General features: G+C 48.1%; 1 protein-coding gene across 2 annotated transcripts in view; it reads left to right on the top strand.

Annotated features, from left to right (window-relative positions):
• The window catches only part of LOC121562370 (receptor tyrosine-protein kinase erbB-4-like), a 184,752-nt gene that overhangs the window by 91,106 nt on the left and 71,146 nt on the right, over positions 1 to 22,500 (top strand). For both annotated transcript variants that reach the window (XM_045223179.1, XM_045223180.1), the window contains 6 exons: positions 630 to 743; positions 9,378 to 9,504; positions 12,903 to 12,976; positions 15,760 to 15,850; positions 17,335 to 17,534; positions 21,279 to 21,411. In XM_045223179.1, coding sequence (XP_045079114.1) covers positions 630 to 743; positions 9,378 to 9,504; positions 12,903 to 12,976; positions 15,760 to 15,850; positions 17,335 to 17,534; positions 21,279 to 21,411 — 739 coding nt within the window. The remainder of the gene's footprint in view (positions 1 to 629; positions 744 to 9,377; positions 9,505 to 12,902; positions 12,977 to 15,759; positions 15,851 to 17,334; positions 17,535 to 21,278; positions 21,412 to 22,500) is intronic.

A 22,500-nucleotide genomic window follows, 5' to 3' on the forward strand; every position in this document is an offset into this window, starting at 1 on the left:
CATGACCCCTGACCCACACCATGCATAACGGTGGCATGACCCCTGACCCACACCATGCATAATGATGGCATGACCCCTGACCCACACCATGCATAATGATAGCATGACCCCTGACCCACAGCATGCATAACGCTGGCATGACAGCTGACCCTTGTCCCACACCATGCATAATGATGGCATGACCCCTGACCCACACCATGCATAACAGTGGCATAACCCCTGACCCCTGACCCACACCATGCATAAGGGTGGCATGACCCCTGACTCCTGACCCACACCATGCATAATGATGGCATGACCCCTGACCCACACCATGCATAACAGTGGCATAACCCCTGACCCCTGACCCACACCATGCATAACACTGGCATGACCCCTGACCCACACCATGCATAACACTGGCATGACCCCTGACCCACACCATGAATGTTCCACATTTTATTAAGTGCAATGTTTCAACCTGATTGTCTTCATAACTATCGATGTACAAATAAATTCAGGGCACAGACACAGACACATGCACACAACCATCTAGGACAGCCCTGTGGAAGAGTTTCTGTAACGTGTAGAGTAAAGTTATACTGGTGAATAAAGAGGGCAATTGTATATCTGTGTGTGTTGTGTCCCAGATAACTTTGTAGTGGACCACAGCTCCTGTGTGAGGGCTTGTCCCAGCAACAAGATGGAAGTGGAGGAGAACCGCATCAAGATGTGCATCCCCTGCACTGACATCTGTCCCAAAGGTACCAGCATACATTACCCCCATAATGATATTTGTCCCAAAGGTACCTACATACTGTACCCCCATAATGACATCTGTCCCAAAGGTACCAGCATACATTACCCCCATAATGATATCTGTCCCAAAGGTACCAGCATACATTACCCCCATAATGATATCTGTCCCAAAGGTACCAGCATACATTACCCCCATAATGACATCTGTCCCAAAGGTATCTACATACTGTACCCCCATAATGACATCTCACATTTGTCCCAGTAGTACTGAACGTTTCTTAAACCTTCCCCACTTCCATACTTACCCCTCTGGCTCCTCCCATATACCACCCCTTACCCCTCTGTCTCCTCCCATATACCACCCCTTACCTCTCTGTCTCCTCCCATATACCACCCCTTACCTCTCTGTCTCCTCCCATATACCACCCCTTACCCCTCTGTCTCCTCCCATATACCACCCCTTACCCCTCTGTCTCCTCCCATATACCACCCCTTACCTCTCTGTCTCCTCCCATATACCACCCCTTACCTCTCTGTCTCCTCCCATATACCACCCCTTACCCCTCTGTCTCCTCCCATATACCACCCCTTACCCCTCTGTCTCCTCCCATATACCACCCCTTACCCCTCTGTCTCCTCCCATATACCAACCCTTACCCCTCTGTCTCCTCCCATATACCACCCCATACCCCCTCTGTCTCCTCCCATATACCAACCCCTTACCTCTCTGTCTCCTCCCATATACCACCCTTTACCTCTCTGTCTCCTCCCATATACCACCCCTTACCTCTCTGTCTCCTCCCATATACCACCCCTTACCCCTCTGTCTCCTCCCATATACCACCCCTTACCCCTCTGTCTCCTCCCATATACCACCCCTTACCCCTCTGTCTCCTCCCATATACCACCCCTTACCCCTCTGTCGCCCCCCATATACCACCCCTTACCTCTCTGTCTCCTCCCATATACCACCCCTTACCCCTCTGTCTCCTCCCATATACCACCCCTTACCCCTCTGTCTCCTCCCATATACCACCCCCTTACCTCTCTGTCTCCTCCCATATACCACCCATTACCTCTCTGGCTCCTCCCATATACCACCCCTTACCTCTCTGGCTCCTCCCATATACCACCCCTTACCTCTCTGTCTCCTCCCATATACCACCCCTTACCCCTCTGTCTCCTCCCATATACCACCCCATACCCCTCTGTCTCCTCCCATATACCACCCCTTACCCCTCTGTCTCCTCCCATATACCACCCCTTACCTCTCTGTCTCCTCCCATATACCACCCCTTACCTCTCTGGCTCCTCCCATATACCACCCCTTACCTCTCTGGCTCCTCCCATATACCACCCCTTACCTCTCTGGCTCCTCCCATATACCACCCCTTACCTCTCTGTCTCCTCCCATATACCACCCCTTACCCCTCTGTCTCCTCCCATATACCACCCCTTACCTCTCTGTCTCCTCCCATATCCCACCCCTTACCCCTCTGGCTCCTCCCATATACCACCCCTTACCTCTCTGTCTCCTCCCATATACCACCCCTTACCCCTCTGTCTCCTCCCATATACCACCCCTTACCTCTCTGTCTCCTCCCATATACTACCCCTTACCCCTCTGTCTCCTCCCATATACCACCCCTTACCTCTCTGTCTCCTCCCATATACCACCCCTTACCCCTCTGGCTCCTCCCATATACCACCCCTTACCCCTCTGTCTCCTCCCATATACCACCCCTTACCCCTCTGTCTCCTCCCATATACCACCCCTTACCTCTCTGGCTCCTCCCATATACCACCCCTTACCCCTCTGGCTCCTCCCATATACCACCCCTTACCCCTCTGTCTCCTCCCATATACCACCCCTTACCTCTCTGTCTCCTCCCATATACCACCCCTTACCCCTCTGTCTCCTCCCATATACCACCCCTTACCTCTCTGTCTCCTCCCATATACCACCCCTTACCCCTCTGTCTCCTCCCATATACCACCCCTTACCTCTCTGGCTCCTCCCATATACCACCCCTTACCTCTCTGTCTCCTCCCATATACCACCCCTTACCCCTCTGTCTCCTCCCATATACCACCCCTTACCCCTCTGTCTCCTCCCATATACCACCCCCTTACCCCTCTGTCTCCTCCCATATACCACCCCTTACCTCTCTGTCTCCTCCCATATACCACCCCTTACCTCTCTGTCTCCTCCCATATACCACCCCTTACCTCTCTGTCTCCTCCCATATACCACCCCTTACCCCTCTGTCTCCTCCCATATACCACCCCTTACCCCTCTGTCTCCTCCCATATACCACCCCTTACCCCTCTGTCTCCTCCCATATACCAACCCTTACCCCTCTGTCTCCTCCCATATACCACCCCATACCCCTCTGTCTCCTCCCATATACCAACCCTTACCTCTCTGTCTCCTCCCATATACCACCCTTTACCTCTCTGTCTCCTCCCATATACCACCCCTTACCTCTCTGTCTCCTCCCATATACCACCCCTTACCCCTCTGTCTCCTCCCATATACCACCCCTTACCCCTCTGTCTCCTCCCATATACCACCCCTTACCCATCTGTCTCCTCCCATATACCACCCCTTACCCCTCTGTCGCCCCCCCATATACCACCCCTTACCTCTCTGTCTCCTCCCATATACCACCCCTTACCCCTCTGTCTCCTCCCATATACCACCCCTTACCCCTCTGTCTCCTTCCATATACCACCCCTTACCTCTCTGTCTCCTCCCATATACCACCCCTTACCCCTCTGTCTCCTCCCATATACCACCCCTTACCTCTCTGTCTCCTCCCATATACCACCCCTTACCCCTCTGTCTCCTCCCATATACCACCCCTTACCCCTCTGTCTCCTCCCATATACCACCCCTTACCCCTCTGTCTCCTCCCATATACCACCCCTTACCTCTCTGTCTCCTCCCATATCCCACCCCTTACCCCTCTGTCTCCTCCCATATACCACCCCTTACCCCTCTGTCTCCTCCCATATACCACCCCTTACCCCTCTGTCTCCTCCCATATACCACCCCTTACCCCTCTGTCTCCTCCCATATACCAACCCTTACCCCTCTGTCTCCTCCCATATACCACCCCATACCCCTCTGTCTCCTCCCATATACCAACCCTTACCTCTCTGTCTCCTCCCATATACCACCCTTTACCTCTCTGTCTCCTCCCATATACCACCCCTTACCTCTCTGTCTCCTCCCATATACCACCCCTTACCCCTCTGGCTCCTCCCATATACCACCCCCTTACCCCTCTGTCTCCTCCCATATACCACCCCCTTACCTCTCTGTCTCCTCCCATATACCACCCCTTACCCCTCTGTCTCCTCCCATATACCACCCCTTACCTCTCTGTCTCCTCCCATATACCACCCCCTTACCCCTCTGTCTCCTCCCATATACCACCCCTTACCTCTCTGGCTCCTCCCATATACCACCCCTTACCTCTCTGTCTCCTCCCATATACCACCCCTTACCCCTCTGTCTCCTCCCATATACCACCCCTTACCCCTCTGTCTCCTCCCATATACCACCCCTTACCCCTCTGTCTCCTCCCATATACCACCCCTTACCTCTCTGTCTCCTCCCATATACCACCCCTTACCTCTCTGTCTCCTCCCATATACCACCCCTTACCGATCTGTCTCCTCCCATATACCACCCCTTACCCCTCTGTCTCCTCCCATATACCACCCCTTACCCCTCTGTCTCCTCCCATATACCACCCCTTACCCCTCTGTCTCCTCCCATATACCAACCCCTTACCCCTCTGTCTCCTCCCATATACCACCCCATACCCCTCTGTCTCCTCCCATATACCAACCCTTACCTCTCTGTCTCCTCCCATATACCACCCTTTACCTCTCTGTCTCCTCCCATATACCACCCCTTACCTCTCTGTCTCCTCCCATATACCAACCCTTACCCCTCTGTCTCCTCCCATATACCACCCCTTACCCCTCTGTCTCCTCCCATATACCACCCCTTACCCATCTGTCTCCTCCCATATACCACCCCTTACCCCTCTGTCGCCCCCCATATACCACCCCTTACCTCTCTGTCTCCTCCCATATACCACCCCTTACCCCTCTGTCTCCTCCCATATACCACCCCTTACCCCTCTGTCTCCTTCCATATACCACCCCTTACCTCTCTGTCTCCTCCCATATACCACCCCTTACCCCTCTGTCTCCTCCCATATACCACCCCTTACCTCTCTGTCTCCTCCCATATACCACCCCTTACCCCTCTGTCTCCTCCCATATACCACCCCTTACCCCTCTGTCTCCTCCCATATACCACCCCTTACCCCTCTGTCTCCTCCCATATACCACCCCTTACCCCTCTGTCTCCTCCCATATACCACCCCTTACCTCTCTGTCTCCTCCCATATCCCACCCCTTACCCCTCTGTCTCCTCCCATATACCACCCCTTACCCCTCTGTCTCCTCCCATATACCACCCCTTACCCCTCTGTCTCCTCCCATATACCACCCCTTACCCCTCTGTCTCCTCCCATATACCAACCCTTACCCCTCTGTCTCCTCCCATATACCACCCCATACCCCTCTGTCTCCTCCCATATACCAACCCTTACCTCTCTGTCTCCTCCCATATACCACCCTTTACCTCTCTGTCTCCTCCCATTTACCACCCCTTACCTCTCTGTCTCCTCCCATATACCACCCCTTACCCCTCTGTCTCCTCCCATATACCACCCCTTACCCCTCTGTCTCCTCCCATATACCACCCCTTACCCCTCTGTCTCCTCCCATATACCACCCCTTACCCCTCTGTCGCCCCCCATATACCACCCCTTACCTCTCTGTCTCCTCCCATATACCACCCCTTACCCCTCTGTCTCCTCCCATATACCACCCCTTACCCCTCTGTCTCCTTCCATATACCACCCCTTACCTCTCTGTCTCCTCCCATATACCACCCCTTACCCCTCTGTCTCCTCCCATATACCACCCCTTACCTCTCTGTCTCCTCCCATATACCACCCCTTACCCCTCTGTCTCCTCCCATATACCACCCCTTACCCCTCTGTCTCCTCCCATATACCACCCCCTTACCCCTCTGTCTCCTCCCATATACCACCCCTTACCCCTCTGTCTCCTCCCATATACCACCCCTTACCTCTCTGTCTCCTCCCATATCCCACCCCTTACCCCTCTGGCTCCTCCCATATACCACCCCTTACCCCTCTGTCTCCTCCCATATACCACCCCTTACCTCTCTGGCTCCTCCCATATACCACCCCTTACCCCTCTGTCTCCTCCCATATACCACCCCTTACCTCTCTGTCTCCTCCCATATACCACCCCTTACCCCTCTGTCTCCTCCCATATACCACCCCTTACCCCTCTGTCTCCTCCCATATACCACCCCTTACCCCTCTGTCTCCTCCCATATACCACCCCCTTACCCCTCTGTCTCCTCCCATATACCACCCCTTACCTCTCTGTCTCCTCCCATATCCCACCCCTTACCCCTCTGGCTCCTCCCATATACCACCCCTTACCTCTCTGTCTCCTCCCATATACCACCCCTTACCCCTCTGTCTCCTCCCATATACCACCCCCTTACCTCTCTGTCTCCTCCCATATACTACCCCTTACCCCTCTGTCTCCTCCCATATACCACCCCTTACCTCTCTGTCTCCTCCCATATACCACCCCCTTACCCCTCTGGCTCCTCCCATATACCACCCCTTACCCCTCTGTCTCCTCCCATATACCACCCCTTACCCCTCTGTCTCCTCCCATATACCACCCCTTACCTCTCTGGCTCCTCCCATATACCACCCCTTACCCCTCTGGCTCCTCCCATATACCACCCCTTACCCCTCTGTCTCCTCCCATATACCACCCCTTACCTCTCTGTCTCCTCCCATATACCACCCCTTACTCCTCTGTCTCCTCCCATATACCACCCCTTACCTCTCTGTCTCCTCCCATATACCACCCCTTACCCCTCTGTCTCCTCCCATATACCACCCCTTACCTCTCTGGCTCCTCCCATATACCACCCCTTACCTCTCTGTCTCCTCCCATATACCACCCCTTACCCCTCTGTCTCCTCCCATATACCACCCCTTACCCCTCTGTCTCCTCCCATATACCACCCCTTACCCCTCTGTCTCCTCCCATATACCACCCCTTACCTCTCTGTCTCCTCCCATATACCACCCCTTACCTCTCTGGCTCCTCCCATATACCACCCCTTACCTCTCTGGCTCCTCCCATATACCACCCCTTACCTCTCTGGCTCCTCCCATATACCACCCCTTACCTCTCTGTCTCCTCCCATATACCACCCCTTACCTCTCTGTCTCCTCCCATATACCACCCCTTACCCCTCTGGCTCCTCCCATATACCACCCCTTACCCCTCTGTCTCCTCCCATACACCACCCCTTACCTCTCTGTCTCCTCCCATATACCACCCCTTACCTCTCTGTCTCCTCCCATATACCACCCCTTACCCCTCTGTCTCCTCCCATATACCACCCCTTACCCCTCTGTCTCCTCCCATATACCACCCCTTACCCCTCTGTCTCCTCCCATATACCACCCCTTACCTCTCTGGCTCCTCCCATATACCACCCCTTACCCCTCTGGCTCCTCCCATATACCACCCCTTACCCCTCTGTCTCCTCCCATATACCACCCCTTACCTCTCTGTCTCCTCCCATATACCACCCCTTACCCCTCTGTCTCCTCCCATATACCACCCCTTACCTCTCTGTCTCCTCCCATATACCACCCCTTACCCCTCTGTCTCCTCCCATATACCACCCCCTTACCTCTCTGGCTCCTCCCATATACCACCCCTTACCTCTCTGTCTCCTCCCATATACCACCCCTTACCCCTCTGTCTCCTCCCATATACCACCCCCTTACCCCTCTGTCTCCTCCCATATACCACCCCTTACCCCTCTGTCTCCTCCCATATACCACCCCTTACCTCTCTGTCTCCTCCCATATACCACCCCTTACCTCTCTGGCTCCTCCCATATACCACCCCTTACCTCTCTGGCTCCTCCCATATACCACCCCTTACCTCTCTGGCTCCTCCCATATACCACCCCTTACCTCTCTGTCTCCTCCCATATACCACCCCTTACCCCTCTGTCTCCTCCCATATACCACCCCTTACCCCTCTGTCTCCTCCCATATACCACCCCTTACCCCTCTGGCTCCTCCCATATACCACCCCTTACCTCTCTGGCTCCTCCCATATACCACCCCTTACCTCTCTGGCTCCTCCCATATATGTCTACCCAAACGTCATACTTGAGTAAAAGTAAAGATACGTTCATAGAAAATTACTCAAGTAAACGTGAAAGTCACCCAGTAAAATACTACTTGAGGAAAAGTCTAAAGGTATTTGGTTTTAAATGTACTTGAGTATCAAAAGTAAAAGTAAAAGTATGAATCATTTCAAATTCCTTATATTAAGCAAACCACACTGCACCATTTTCTTGTTTAAAAAAAATCTACAGATAGCCAGGGGCACACTCCAACACTCAGACTTAATTTACAAACAAAGCATTTGTGTTTAGTGAATCCGCCAGATCAGAAGTAGTAGGGATGACCAGGGATGTTCTCTTGATAAGTGTGTGAATTGGACCATTTTCTTGTCCTGCTAATCATTCAAAATGTAACGAGTACTTTTGCGTGTCAGGGAAAATGTATGGAGTAAAAAGTACATGATTTTCTTTAGGAATGTAGTGAAGTAAAAGTAAAATAGTAAAGTAAAGTACAGATACCCAAAATAACTACTTAAGTAGTACTTGAAAGTATTTTTACTAAAACACTTTACACCACTGCTGTCTCTTAACCAATCCTGATGTCTGTACCATCCCTTCCTTCTCTGTCTCCTCCCCAATCCTGATGTCTGTACCATTTCTTGATTATACTGTCAGGGGGCCGGGTGGGGTAATGAGGGATGGCCCAGAGGAACTGTGGGAAATGATAACAAATTAACATTTCAGGTATTGAATTGGCTCATATAAATCACAATCCAAAATTGGGTTACACCAGTTAATGCCAGCCGTATTCATCACGGTCAGGCCTCTGTCACTTGGCTCCACAACCAGTCTTTAAGTGTAATTAATGCCGATGTAATGAATTCATTAGCCGGCGGGAATTGGCTCAGATTGCTACGGCCCAAATGGTTCCCTGTCCCCTATATAGTGCACTACTTTTGACCAGAGCCCTGTGGGTACCCTACAGGTCAAAAGGAGTGCACTACATAAGGAATAGAGTGCCATTTAGGACGCTACCGTTGGCTCATGCTTTTGTAAGTCAGAGACGGGGGAAAGGCCCTTGCCAATGCACCAAATAATGAGTTTATAAGGAAAATACTTTAGAGAGCATCCATCCTTGACCACGGAACTCATTAGTCAAAGAAATGCCAAGGTCGTTGGTAGGACAGTGGGTTTGATCTACTGTATGTGTGCTTGTAAACCTTTGGAACTGTAAGGAGCTTGTGACTTGGACAGAGGAATGTTGCAGAAATGTTAATACTGTGTGTGTGTGTGTGTGTGTGTGTGTGTGTGTGTGTGTGTGTGTGTGTGTGTGTGTGTGTTCCAGTGTGTGATGGCATAGGGACTGGCAGCCTGCAGACAGCCCAGACGGTGGATGCCAGCAACATAGAGATGTTTGTCAACTGCACCAAGATCAACGGCAACCTCATCTTCCTCATCACCGGCATCAAAGGGTATGTACTGTTTATTATAAACCTGGTAGTTTGGGTCCTGGATGCTGATTGGCTGAAACACCATTACAGCCGTGTGTATATCAGACAATATACCACTGGTATGATGCATAAATACTTGTTTACTGCTCTAATTACCTTGGTAACCAGTATATAATTAAACAATCAGGCCTGAGGGGGTGTGGTATATGGCCAATATACCACGTCTAAGGGCTGTATCCAGCTACTCTGCTTCGCGTTGTACATAAGTACAGCCCTTAGCCATGGTATATTGGCCAATATACACACCTCCTCTGGCTTTATTGCTTAATTATAAACTGGGTGGTTCGAGCCCTGAATGCTGATTGGCTGACAGCCGTGGCATATTGGCCAATATACACACCTCCTCTGGCTTTATTGCTAAATTATATCACACACTACCATGTATTCAGTCTTTGTGTTCCTCACACTTGTAACAAGATGCCTGAGACAGCGTGTTTTACGGTAGAGCCATGAGCCCTTAAAGGCTCTGCATGGTCAATCCGTCATCTGCAGTTGCCGTGCAGCTTTAACTGCGATGCGGCCTCCGCAGAAGTCAGAGCATTCATACTTCTTGCGCTTCGCCGAGCAGCGCAGAGCTGTTGTGAAGGAAGTTGTCAAGGAAGTGAGTTTGCCTTTATACAGGACCTCCCGCCCCCAATCATGTCAATGCGGAGCTATACGGGGCCCTCCACATTATTACAACATTTGGGAGGCGCACGGCGATGCGGAACGTAGCTGGATTTGGCCTCCACAAGGCTCCGGAGGCTCCGCAATTGCATCAAACCCTCCGTACAGAGCCTCCATGAATGGCCTTTTACCCTAACCAGCACAACCAAACCTTTACCCTAACCTAACCTACACAACCAAACCCTTACCCTAACCAGCACAACCAAACCCTTACCCTAACCCAGTCCTTCTCAAATAGTGGGGCGCGCCCCCCTGGGGGGGCTCGGAGCGATGCCAGGGGGGGCGCGTGTGACCCCGGGGAACATGCTATTTTTTGACGCAGGGAGTAGTTTTTTTTTGCACCGAACAAGAGCACACAGCACAGAGCAGGAGATATGAAGTGCAGATAACAAACCCTTAAGAGACACCATGGAAAAATATTTAACAGGGATGAAAAGAAAGGCGGAGAGAGACGGAGATAATGAGACAAAGTCTCCCGAAAGCTAAGACGAGGAAATATGACGAAGCGTATGTAGCGCTTGGCTTCACTGTGACTATGGTGGGAGACGAGGAATCAGCACAAATTGTTTTATTCATTTTTGTTTTATAGGTCAAAGTGTTTCATATATTGTGCTCCTGAGTTAATGTTGCTGATCAATTTGAATTTATTATTATTTATTGATTATATTTCATTTTATTTTTCAGTATCAAATGGTCAAAAAATGTTTACAGTTTAAATAAGGGTTGCATATTTTTTAAATTTCAGGAAAATTGATGCACTTTAAGTATTTTCTGTTACAATGTTAATAAAGTTATTCTTTGTTGTAAGTTGATCTATATTTCTTTCTTTTTTATTTTCTTTAATGTTAATAAGGATACAATGTTATGCAGAGGTGTACATATAACAAATTTATAGACAAATTATACTATTTACAGTCGCGGCGGAGAGTTGGGGGGCGCAAAATGTTTACTTCTTCCTAGGGGGGGCGTAACAGAAAATAATTGAGAAGCACTGCCCTAACCTAACCTACACAACCAAACCCTTACCCTAACCAACACAACCAAACCCTTACCCTAACCAATACAACCAAACCCTTACCTTACCAATACAACCAAACCCTTACCCTAACCAACACAACCAAACCCTTACCCTTACCCTAACCAACACAACCAAACCCTTACCCTTACCCTAACCAACACAACCAAACCCTTACCCTTACCCTAACCAACACAACCAAACCCTTACCCTAACCAACACAACCTAACCCTTACCCTAACCAATACAACCAAACCCTTACCTTACCAACACAACCAAACCGTTACCCTTACCCTAACCAACACAACCAAACCCTTACCCTTACCCTAACCAACACAACCAAACCCTTACCCTAACCAACACAACCAAACCCTTACCCTAACCAACACAACCAACCCTTACCCTAAGCAACACAACCTAACCCTTACCCTAACCAATACAACCAAACCCTTACCTTACCAACACAACCAAACCGTTACCCTTACCCTAACCAACACAACCAAACCCTTACCCTAACCAACACAACCAAACAAAGAATGGATCTTAGGATCACAAACCGGATATTAATATTGATATTGTACTGCATTGTTGAGCAGAGTTAGCATTTCACTGCACCGTTTAAACCTGTATCCTGTGCACGTGACCAATAAAGTTTGATTTGATTTGATTTGAGATCAGTGTCTAGGGACAACTTTACCTTACTCCAGCTGGTAGTGTTAGTGTCCATTGTAAGTGTTACTTTACCTTATTCCAGCTGGTAGTGTTAGTGTCCATTGTAAGTGTTACTTTACCTTACTCCAGTTGGTAGTGTTAGTGTCCATTGTAAGTGTTACTTTACTTTACTCCAGCTGATAGTCTTAGTGTCCATTGTAAGTGTTACTTTACCTTACTCCAGCTGGTAGTGTTAGTGTCCATTGTAAGTGTTACTTTACCTTACTCCAGCTGGTAGTCTTAGTGTCCATTGTAAGTGTTACTTTACCTTACTCCAGCTGGTAGTCTTAGTGTCCATTGTAAGTGTTACTTTACCTTACTCCAGCTGGTAGTCTTAGTGTCCATTGTAAGTGTTACTTTACCTTACTCCAGCTGGTAGTGTTAGTGTCCATTGTAAGTGTTACTTTACCTTACTCCAGCTGGTAGTGTTAGTGTCCATTGTAAGTGTTCAACAACAGTGCAGTAAGCTTACTGCACAGGTAGTCACAAATCAGCATCCACCGACTCCCCCCTCCTCCTCCTCCCCCAACACCACCCCTCCCCACCCCTCCCCGACTGCGTTGCAGCCACCCTCGCTTCAGCCAACACGACACTACAGGACGATCTCTCATTCACACAGACTAAAGGTGGAATAGGTCAGGTCAAAGGTCAGGTCAAAGGTTCCTTGGCATGTTATGCACATGCAGACACATATAGAAAGTGGGACGCAGAGAGTCTCTCTCTCTCTCTTTCTCTCTCTCTCTCTCTCTCTCTCTCAATTAAATTCAATCTCTCTCTCTCTCTCGCTCTCTTTCTCATTTCAATTCAATTTAATTCTCTCTCTCTCTCTCTCTCTCTCTCTCTCTCTCTCTCTCTCTCTCTCTCTCTCTCTCTCTCTCTCTCTCTCTCTCTCTCTCTCTCTCTCTCTCTCTCTCTCTCTCTCTCTCTCTCTTCTGTTCTCTCTTCTGTTCTCTCTGATGGGCCATAGGGACATGTACCATGGTATAGGGGCCTTGGACCCAGAGCGGCTCAACGTGTTCCGCACAGTGAGAGAGATCACAGGTGAGACACACACGCATGCACACACACACACACACTCAGCTGCTGGGAGACATTGGAGGAAACATTTATACCCAAGAGAGTGAGAGAGCAAGAGAAGGAATGTATAGACTCTGTTATTGTATCTGGAGTTGGGCTGAGTGTGTGTGTGTGTGTGTGTGTGTGTGTGTGTGTGTGTGTGTGTGTGTGTGTGTGTATGTATTCATCTGATAATGCCCATTAGGACTTGTATAAAAGGGATGAGCTGTACTTCATCTGTAAAACCTTTTGTCATATTAAACCCTGTAACTCGCGGTTGAGGCAAATAGCTAATGGAGTGAAACTTCATTTCATAATGAAAACCAGGGCAATAATAAAGAGCAATGACCAATCTCTCTCCAAGGCAGGGCCTATGCTATCCTCTTTAATGGGCACATACAGTGGGGAAAAAAAGTATTTAGTCAGCCACCAATTGTGCAAGTTCTCCCACTTAAAAAGATGAGAGAGGCCTGTAATTTTCATCATAGGTACACGTCAACTATGACAGACAAAATGAGGAAAAAAAATCCAGAAAATCACATTGTAGGATTTTTTATGAATTTATTTGCAAATTATGGTGGAAAATAAGTATTTGGTCAATAACAAAAGTTTCTCAATACTTTGTTATATACCCTTTGTTGGCAATGACACATGTCAAACGTTTTCTGTAAGTCTTCACAAGGTTTTCACACACTGTTGCTGGTATTTTGGCCCATTCCTCCATGCAGATCTCCTCTAGAGCAGTGATGTTTTGGGGCTGTCGCTGGGCAACACGGACTTTCAACTCCCTCCAAATATTTTCTATGGGGTTGAGATCTGGAGACTGGCTAGGCCACTCCAGGACCTTGAAATGCTTCTTACGAAGCCACTCCTTCGTTGCCCGGGCGGTGTGTTTGGGATCATTGTCATGCTGAAAGACCCAGCCACGTTTCATCTTCAATGCCCTTGCTGATGGAAGGAGGTTTTCACTCAAAATCTCACGATACATGGCCCCATTCATTCTTTCCTTTACACGGATCAGTCGTCCTGGTCCCTTTGCAGAAAAACAGCCCCAAAGCATGATGTTTCCACCCCCATGCTTCACAGTAGGTATGGTGTTCTTTGGATGCAACTCAGCATTCTTTGTCCTCCAAACACGACGAGTTGAGTTTTTACCAAAAAGTTATATTTTGGTTTCATCTGACCATATGACATTCTCCCAATCCTCTTCTGGATCATCCAAATGCACTCTAGCAAACTTCAGACAGGCCTGGACATGTACTGGCTTAAGCAGGGGGACACGTCTGGCACTGCAGGATTTGATTCCCTGGCGGCGTAGTGTGTTACTGATGGTAGGCTTTGTTACTTTGGTCCCAGCTCTCTGCAGGTCATTCACTAGGTCCCCCCGTGTGGTTCTGGGATTTTTGCTCACCGTTCTTGTGATCATTTTGACCCCACGGGGGTGAGATCTTGCGTGGAGCCCCAGATCGAGGGAGATTATCAGTGGTCTTGTATGTCTTCCATTTCCTAATAATTGCTCCCACAGTTGATTTCTTCAAACCAAGCTGCTTACCTATTGCAGATTCAGTCTTCCCAGCCTGGTGCAGGTCTACAATTTTGTTTCTGGTGTCCTTTGACAGCTCTTTGGTCTTGGCCATAGTGGAGTTTGCAGTGTGACTGTTTGAGGTTGTGGACAGGTGTCTTTTATACTGATAACAAGTTCAAACAGGTGCCATTAATACAGGTAACGAGTGGAGGACAGAGGAGCCTCTTAAAGAAGAAGTTACAGGTCTGTGAGAGCCAGAAATCTTGCTTGTTTGTAGGTGACCAAATACTTATTTTCCACCATAATTTGCAAATAAATTCATTAAAAATCCTACAATGTGATGTTCTGGAATTTTTTTTCTCAATTTGTCTGTCATAGTTGACATGTACCTATGATGAAAATTACAGGCCTCTCTCATCTTTTTAAGTGGGAGAACATGCACAATTGGTGGCTGACTAAATACTTTTTTTCCCCACTGTACATGCACGCACATACAGACATGCTCGCGCACACACAAATACACACACACAAACACACAAACCCTAACGCATTTGATATTATCTATCATTAAGGCACATGCAACAGTCGTATTATGCCCAGTGATGTTAAGCTCATTCAGCTAATCAGTTGGATATTGTCTTTATCCGATACATTTCCTTTAAAGAAATGGGATCCTTGTAAGAAGCACATAAAAGCAATGAAAGTGTAACTTCCCCCTCTAAATAGCTCCTTCATCAAATAGGAGAACATTCAGTTCTTCTCTGTGGTGTAATAAAGACAGAGTTGTTATGCTACCATTCAGATTCAGTGTTTTCTCATCACTGATAAACCTTTCAAAGTTCTACACATGTAAGATCTTAATTTGAGCAAGTTTGCTACAGCAGGAAAATAATCTTGCAGCAACAGGAAATGTGAATTATTATGTGGATTATAATGAATGGACATTTTTTGTAGGGGTTGATATATTTTTTGTTAGGGCAAATCAAGTCTGACATTTAAAAATGGAAATTACAAGTTTGCATTTCCTGCTGTGCAGGACAATTCTCAGCAACAAACGAGTGATCAAATTAAGATCCTCCATCTGTACTAGACAGTCAAGCCATTCTTTTTGTGATCTTCATTCAGGCGGCATCAAAAGCACATAAAGACATTGAACTTAATGAGTTTTTATAATGAGTGTGTGGTTGTCTTTGTACGTCAGTATGTGTGTGATGTTCTCATTGGGTTGCCATTTCTCCTCAAGGTTTCCTCAATATCCAGTCCTGGCCAGAGAACATGACAGACCTCAGTGTCTTCTCCAATCTGGCAACCATCGGTGGGAGATCACTGTACAGGTAACAGTCAGAAATCAACTCATTAATTACCATATAGTACATTTTATTATTATGATTTTATGATTTTAGTTTTGCGTCAAAAAGACTGTAAAATCACCAGGTATAAAAAAAAAAAATGTATTTAGGAAATCTGTTCCCAAGTATTCCCACAAATTAAAAAAGAGACATATGTGATGGTGTCTCAATATAATCAAGGTATGAAATGATTGTTATTTTCAAATACAACCTCTTTTTGGGCTAAGTTGTGGTCAGTTTGCAGTGTATAAATGATTATAATTATGTTCGGGGCTGAATCTAGTTGCCTACCCCTGATATACACCAATATAGGGGTTTAAAACAGTCAGACAGTGTAGTATATGCATACTCACATGCACGTTCCACACACACAGGGAAAAACTGAACTGTTTAGTGTTGACCCTTGTCTCCTCCTCCTCCTCCTCCTCTCTGTTCCTATTCCTTATCCCTCTGCTCTCCTTCCTTCCTTCTCTCTCTTTCTCTCTCTCTCTCTCTCTCTCTCTCTCTCTCTCTCTCTCTCTCTCTCTCTCTCTCTCTCTCTCTCTCTCTCTCTCCTTCTCTCTCTCTCTCTCCTCACTCCTTCTGGTTGTTCTCTCTCTGTGTTGTAAAGTTTTCTGCACTAATGATCAGCCGGGTTATGTTCTTCTAAGGGCCCCATAACACCCGGGCTCCAAAAGGGCCCTTTGATGCTCCTAGCAACCCTTTGATTAATATGTTGTTTTGATAACTGTTTTGCATTAGCTGATCGCAGCAAGATCCAAGGGGAGGCACAGAGTCAAAGGAGTGAAAGGAGTTGCAGTGTCTTGTTTTCTAAATGATGTATTAGTTGGTAGTACACTCTGTACATGGAGGAGGACTGTCAAACTCAGCACAATCAGATGTGATAGAGTCAACTGTCTAGAGCTGAATGCTGAACTCTCTCCTCCGCCTAATCGCTCCTTCATTTTCCTTTCATTCCATGTTGACTCTCAGCTTTCATCATCTTCTTCTGATTCTTCTCTCTCTCTCTCTCTCTCTCTCTCTCTCTCTCTCTCTCTCTCTCTCTTTTCTCTCTCTCTCTCTCTTTTCTCTCTCTCTCTCTCTCTCTCTCTTTTCTCTCTCTCGTTCTCTCTCTCTCTCCCTCTCTCTCTCTTTTCTCTCTCTCGCTCTCTCTCTCTCTCTCGCTCTCTCTCTCTCTCTCTTTTCTCTCTTTTCTCTCTCTCTCTCTCTCTCTCTCTCTCTCTCTCTCTCTCTCTCTCTCTCTCTCTCTCTCTACCCCCCCTTATCTCTACTTCGTTCTCTCTTCTAATGATTATATTTCTTCTATTGACACTGATCCATCTATGCTCTATATATATTTTCTTTAACTACATGAATGGTTAAACAAAGAGCTTACTCTCTCTCTCTCTCTCTCTCTCTCTCTCTCTCTCTCTCTCTCTCTCTCTCTCTCTCTCTCTCTCTCTCTCTCTCTCTCTCTCTCTCTCTCTCAGTGGGATCTCCCTGCTGATCCTGAAGCAGCGTTGGATCTCCTCTCTCCAGTTCCAGTCTCTGGATGAGATCAGTGCGGGCAACGTGTACATCACCAACAACAGCCGACTGTGCTTCTACAACACCGTCAACTGGACCAGCCTGTTCCGCACCAGCAACCAGAAGGTCCTCATCCGCAACAACCGCGCCTCCAGCGAGTGCAGTGAGTGACACACACTTGGTCGCACATGCGTTAGTATGCACACACACACACACATGCCCACCTGTTGTTGGTTGCATACACACACACAGAGATGCAGGAACAGACATATTCAGGTATGCACACATGCACTAGGTCCACACAGTCACAAGTTTCAACACAAGTTCCAAGTTTCCGCTCCCTATAGACACAAAACCCCTGATTCAGCTCTCTGCTGAACAAAGTGCTTATTGGGAAAGAACTTACTGAGTTGTGAGGTGTAGGAGAAAATGACATGTGATTTTCTGTAGAGGGACTCAATGCATTTATGTCAGGGGATTGTATTACTCCCACCTCACATAGAGAGTTTGATCCTATGAGAGATTTGCTTTGTGTGGTTCCAGCACATTATGGCTCCATCAGGGCTCCAAATGGCTAGTTTCCAGATGGCTCCATGCTTGGTCTATGGAGAGCTTGGAAACTAGGGCTGGACAATAGCAGTTTGACACCTCAGCATCCTCAGATAAACACATTTGTCCTTTGAGATGGGGCTGGGAGGGAACAACACACATGTCACACTGATACAAGACAGAAGAGATAGAGAGAGAGAGAGAGAGAGAGAGAGAGAGAGAGAGAGAGAGAGAGAGAGAGAGAGAGAGAGAGAGAGAGAGAGAGAGAGAGAGAGAGAGAGAGAGAGAGAGAGAGAGAGAGGGAGAGAGGGACGAAGACATGAGGAAGAGAGACGTGAGGGAGAGTGAGAGGGAGAGAGAAAGAGAAAGAGAGAGAGAGATTTAGCAACCGAGGCAGAAGAAGAAGAAGAGAGAGGAAGACGTGTTGTGGAGTCTCCACTCCCCCCCTGCCAAGCAGTGGTTGATGTCATTAGCGTGTTAATGAGTGTTGCGGTGTGCCGTGGGATCAATAACCCCGTTAGGAGGCCTCTTCATTAGTCTTTCATCCAGCCATCGACCAGCCCAGATGGGGGAGGGAGAGCTGTGGAAGTGGATGGGTACAGGGGGACAGGCAGACTGCTCACCCCAGGGATGTGTCACTCACTGGGGCAGTCAATTAGGAAAGCGGGTGGGCTTGTGGAGGTCAGTGGGGAGTGTAGTCAGATGAAGTGGCCGTTGATTGATACAGTTTAAAACCGTCTTTTACAATATTGTAACAGGCCTGGGCTGAAAGAAGGGTAGAGGTATGGGGAATACTGGTGAACACACACACACACACACACACACACACACACACACACACACACACACACACACACACACACACACACACACACACACACACACACACACACACACACACACACACACACACACACACACACACACACACACAACACAACACACAGCACACACACCCCTTTGTCATACCCCTGGCCCTTTAGGCTACTTTCATCATGCATTAGCAGATATTGCAAATATAACATCCATGTTCTCACCTTATTGGACTGTCATTAACAACTTTGTAATGTTCTACTTAATATTGCTGTGTCTCTGCTGGGTGTGTTTGTATGTGAGTGTGTGTGTGCGTGTTTGTGCATTTGTTTGCACGTGTGTGTGTGTACTCAGATCCATCTGTGTGTGTGTTCATATGTGTGTGTGTACTCAGATCCATCTGTGTGTGTGTTCATATGTGTGTGTGTACTCAGATCCATCTGTGTGTGTGTTCATATGTGTGTGTGTACTCAGATCCATCTGTGTGTGTGTTCATATGTGTGTGTGTACTCAGATCCATCTGTGTGTGTGTTCATATGTGTGTGTGTACTCAGATCCATCTGTGTGTGTGTTCATATGTGTGTGTGTACTCAGATCCATCTGTGTGTGTGTTCATATGTGTGTGTACTCAGATCCATCTGTGTGTGTGTGTTCATATGTGTGTGTGTACTCAGATCCATCTGTGTGTGTGTTCATATGTGTGTGTACTCAGATCCATATGTGTGTGTGTTCATATGTGTGTGTGTACTCAGATCCATCTGTGTGTGTGTTCATATGTGTGTGTGTACTCAGATCCATCTGTGTGTGTGTTCATATGTGTGTGTGTACTCAGATCCATCTGTGTGTGTGTTCATATGTGTGTGTACTCAGATCCATATGTGTGTGTGTTCATATGTGTGTGTACTCAGATCCATATGTGTGTGTGTTCATATGTGTGTGTGTGTACTCAGATCCATCTGTGTGTGTGTTCATATGTGTGTGTGTACTCAGATCCATCTGTGTGTGTGTTCATATGTGTGTGTGTACTCAGATCCATCTGTGTGTGTGTTCATATGTGTGTGTACTCAGATCCATCTGTGTGTGTGTTCATATGTGTGTGTGTACTCAGATCCATCTGTGTGTGTGTTCATATGTGTGTGTACTCAGATCCATATGTGTGTGTGTTCATATGTGTGTGTGTACTCAGATCCATCTGTGTGTGTGTTCATATGTGTGTGTGTACTCAGATCCATCTGTGTGTGTGTTCATATGTGTGTGTGTACTCAGATCCATCTGTGTGTGTGTTCATATGTGTGTGTGTACTCAGATCCATCTGTGTGTGTGTTCATATGTGTGTGTGTACTCAGATCCATCTGTGTGTGTGTTCATATGTGTGTGTACTCAGGTCCATATGTGTGTGTGTTCATATGTGTGTGTGTACTCAGATCCATCTGTGTGTGTGTTCATATGTGTGTGTGTACTCAGATCCATCTGTGTGTGTGTTCATATGTGTGTGTACTCAGGTCCATATGTGTGTGTGTTCATATGTGTGTGTACTCAGATCCATCTGTGTGTGTGTTCATATGTGTGTGTGTACTCAGATCCATATGTGTGTGTGTTCATATGTGTGTGTACTCAGATCCATATGTGTGTGTGTTCATATGTGTGTGTGTACTCAGATCCATCTGTGTGTGTGTTCATATGTGTGTGTGTACTCAGATCCATCTGTGTGTGTGTTCATATGTGTGTGTGTACTCAGATCCATCTGTGTGTGTGTTCATATGTGTGTGTACTCAGGTCCATATGTGTGTGTGTTCATATGTGTGTGTGTACTCAGATCCATCTGTGTGTGTGTTCATATGTGTGTGTGTACTCAGATCCATCTGTGTGTGTGTTCATATGTGTGTGTACTCAGGTCCATATGTGTGTGTGTTCATATGTGTGTGTACTCAGATCCATCTGTGTGTGTGTTCATATGTGTGTGTACTCAGGTCCATATGTGTGTGTGTTCATATGTGTGTGTACTCAGGTCCATCTGTGTGTGTGTGTACTCAGGTCCATATGTGTGTGTGTGCTCAGGTCCATATGTGTGTGTGTGTGCTCAGGTCCATATATGTGTGTGTACTCAGGTCCATATGTGTGTGTGTACTCAGGTCCATATGTGTGTGTACTCAGGTCCATATGTGTGTGTACTCAGGTCCATATGTGTGTGTACTCAGGTCCATCTGTGTGTGTACTCAGGTCCATATGTGTGTGTGTACTCAGGTCCATCTGTGTGTGTGTGTACTCAGGTCCATATGTGTGTGTGTGCTCAGGTCCATATGTGTGTGTGTGCTCAGGTCCATATATGTGTGTGTACTCAGGTCCATATGTGTGTGTGTACTCAGGTCCATATGTGTGTGTACTCAGGTCCATATGTGTGTGTACTCAGGTCCATATGTGTGTGTACTCAGGTCCATATGTGTGTGTACTCAGGTCCATATGTGTGTGTACTCAGGTCCATATGTGTGTGTACTCAGGTCAATCTGTGTGTGTACTCAGGTCCATATGTGTGTGTACTCCACAGCCCAACAGAGGATGGTGTGTGACCGGCTGTGTTCTGAAGATGGTTGCTGGGGTCCAGGGCCTGACCAGTGCCTCTCCTGTCGCTACTTCAGCCGAGGACGTTCCTGTGTGCCGTCTTGCAACCTCTACGACGGGTGAGTTGATTAATCACATCCTCCGAATGACAGGAAGCGGGAAGCTGCTGGGGCACTATCGACGAATGAAAGGAGAGATAGCAGACATAACAGTATTGAATGTATGTTAGGTTTCATTCAAATAATTGTAGGTAGATATTTCCATTCTGGACACATAAAAGTCACGCCATGTGATTACAACGGGGAATACACCTTCGTAGACTTCCTCTCTTCTCACCATATCCTGACTGGGTGGAATTAATGAAAATGCACTGAATTACAATATCGGGGTCAAAACACAAGCAAAAAAAAAAGGAGAACCAAAGTCTGGTGTCAGGTTAGCCTGTCCCCACAGGGGGAACCACAGTCTGGTGTCAGGTTAGACTGTCCCCACAGGGGGAACCACGGTCTGGTGTCAGGTTAGCCTGTCCCCACAGGGGGAACCACGGTCTGGTGTCAGGTTAGCCTGTCCCCACAGGGGGAACCACGGTCTGGTGTCAGGTTAGCCTGTCCCCACAGGGGGAACCACGGTCTGGTGTCAGGTTAGCCTGTCCCCACAGAGGGAACCACGGTCTGGTGTCAGGTTAGCCTGTCCCCACAGGGGGAACCACAGTCTGGTGTCAGGTTAGCCTGTTCCCACAGGGGGAACCACAGTCTGGTGTCAGGTTAGCCTGTCCCCACAGGGGGAACCACGGTCTGGTGTCAGGTTAGCCTGTCCCCACAGGGGGAACCACGGTCTGGTGTCAGGTTAGCCTGTCCCCACAGGGGGAACCACGGTCTGGTGTCAGGTTAGCCTGTCCCCACAGGGGGAACCACGGTCTGGTGTCAGGTTAGCCTGTCCCCACAGGGGGAACCACGGTCTGGTGTCAGGTTAGCCTGTTCCCACAGAGGGAACCACGGTCTGGTGTCAGGTTAGCCTGTCCCCACAGGGGGAACCACGGTCTGGTGTCAGGTTAGCCTGTTCCCACAGAGGGAACCACGGTCTGGTGTCAGGTTAGCCTGTCCCCACAGGGGGAACCACGGTCTGGTGTCAGGTTAGCCTGTCCCCACAGGGGGAACCAAAGTCTGGTGTCAGGTTAGCCTGTCCCCACAGGGGGAACCACAGTCTGG

Source organism: Coregonus clupeaformis, chromosome 10, assembly GCF_020615455.1.
Source record: "Coregonus clupeaformis isolate EN_2021a chromosome 10, ASM2061545v1, whole genome shotgun sequence".
Lineage (NCBI taxonomy): Eukaryota > Metazoa > Chordata > Actinopteri > Salmoniformes > Salmonidae > Coregonus > Coregonus clupeaformis.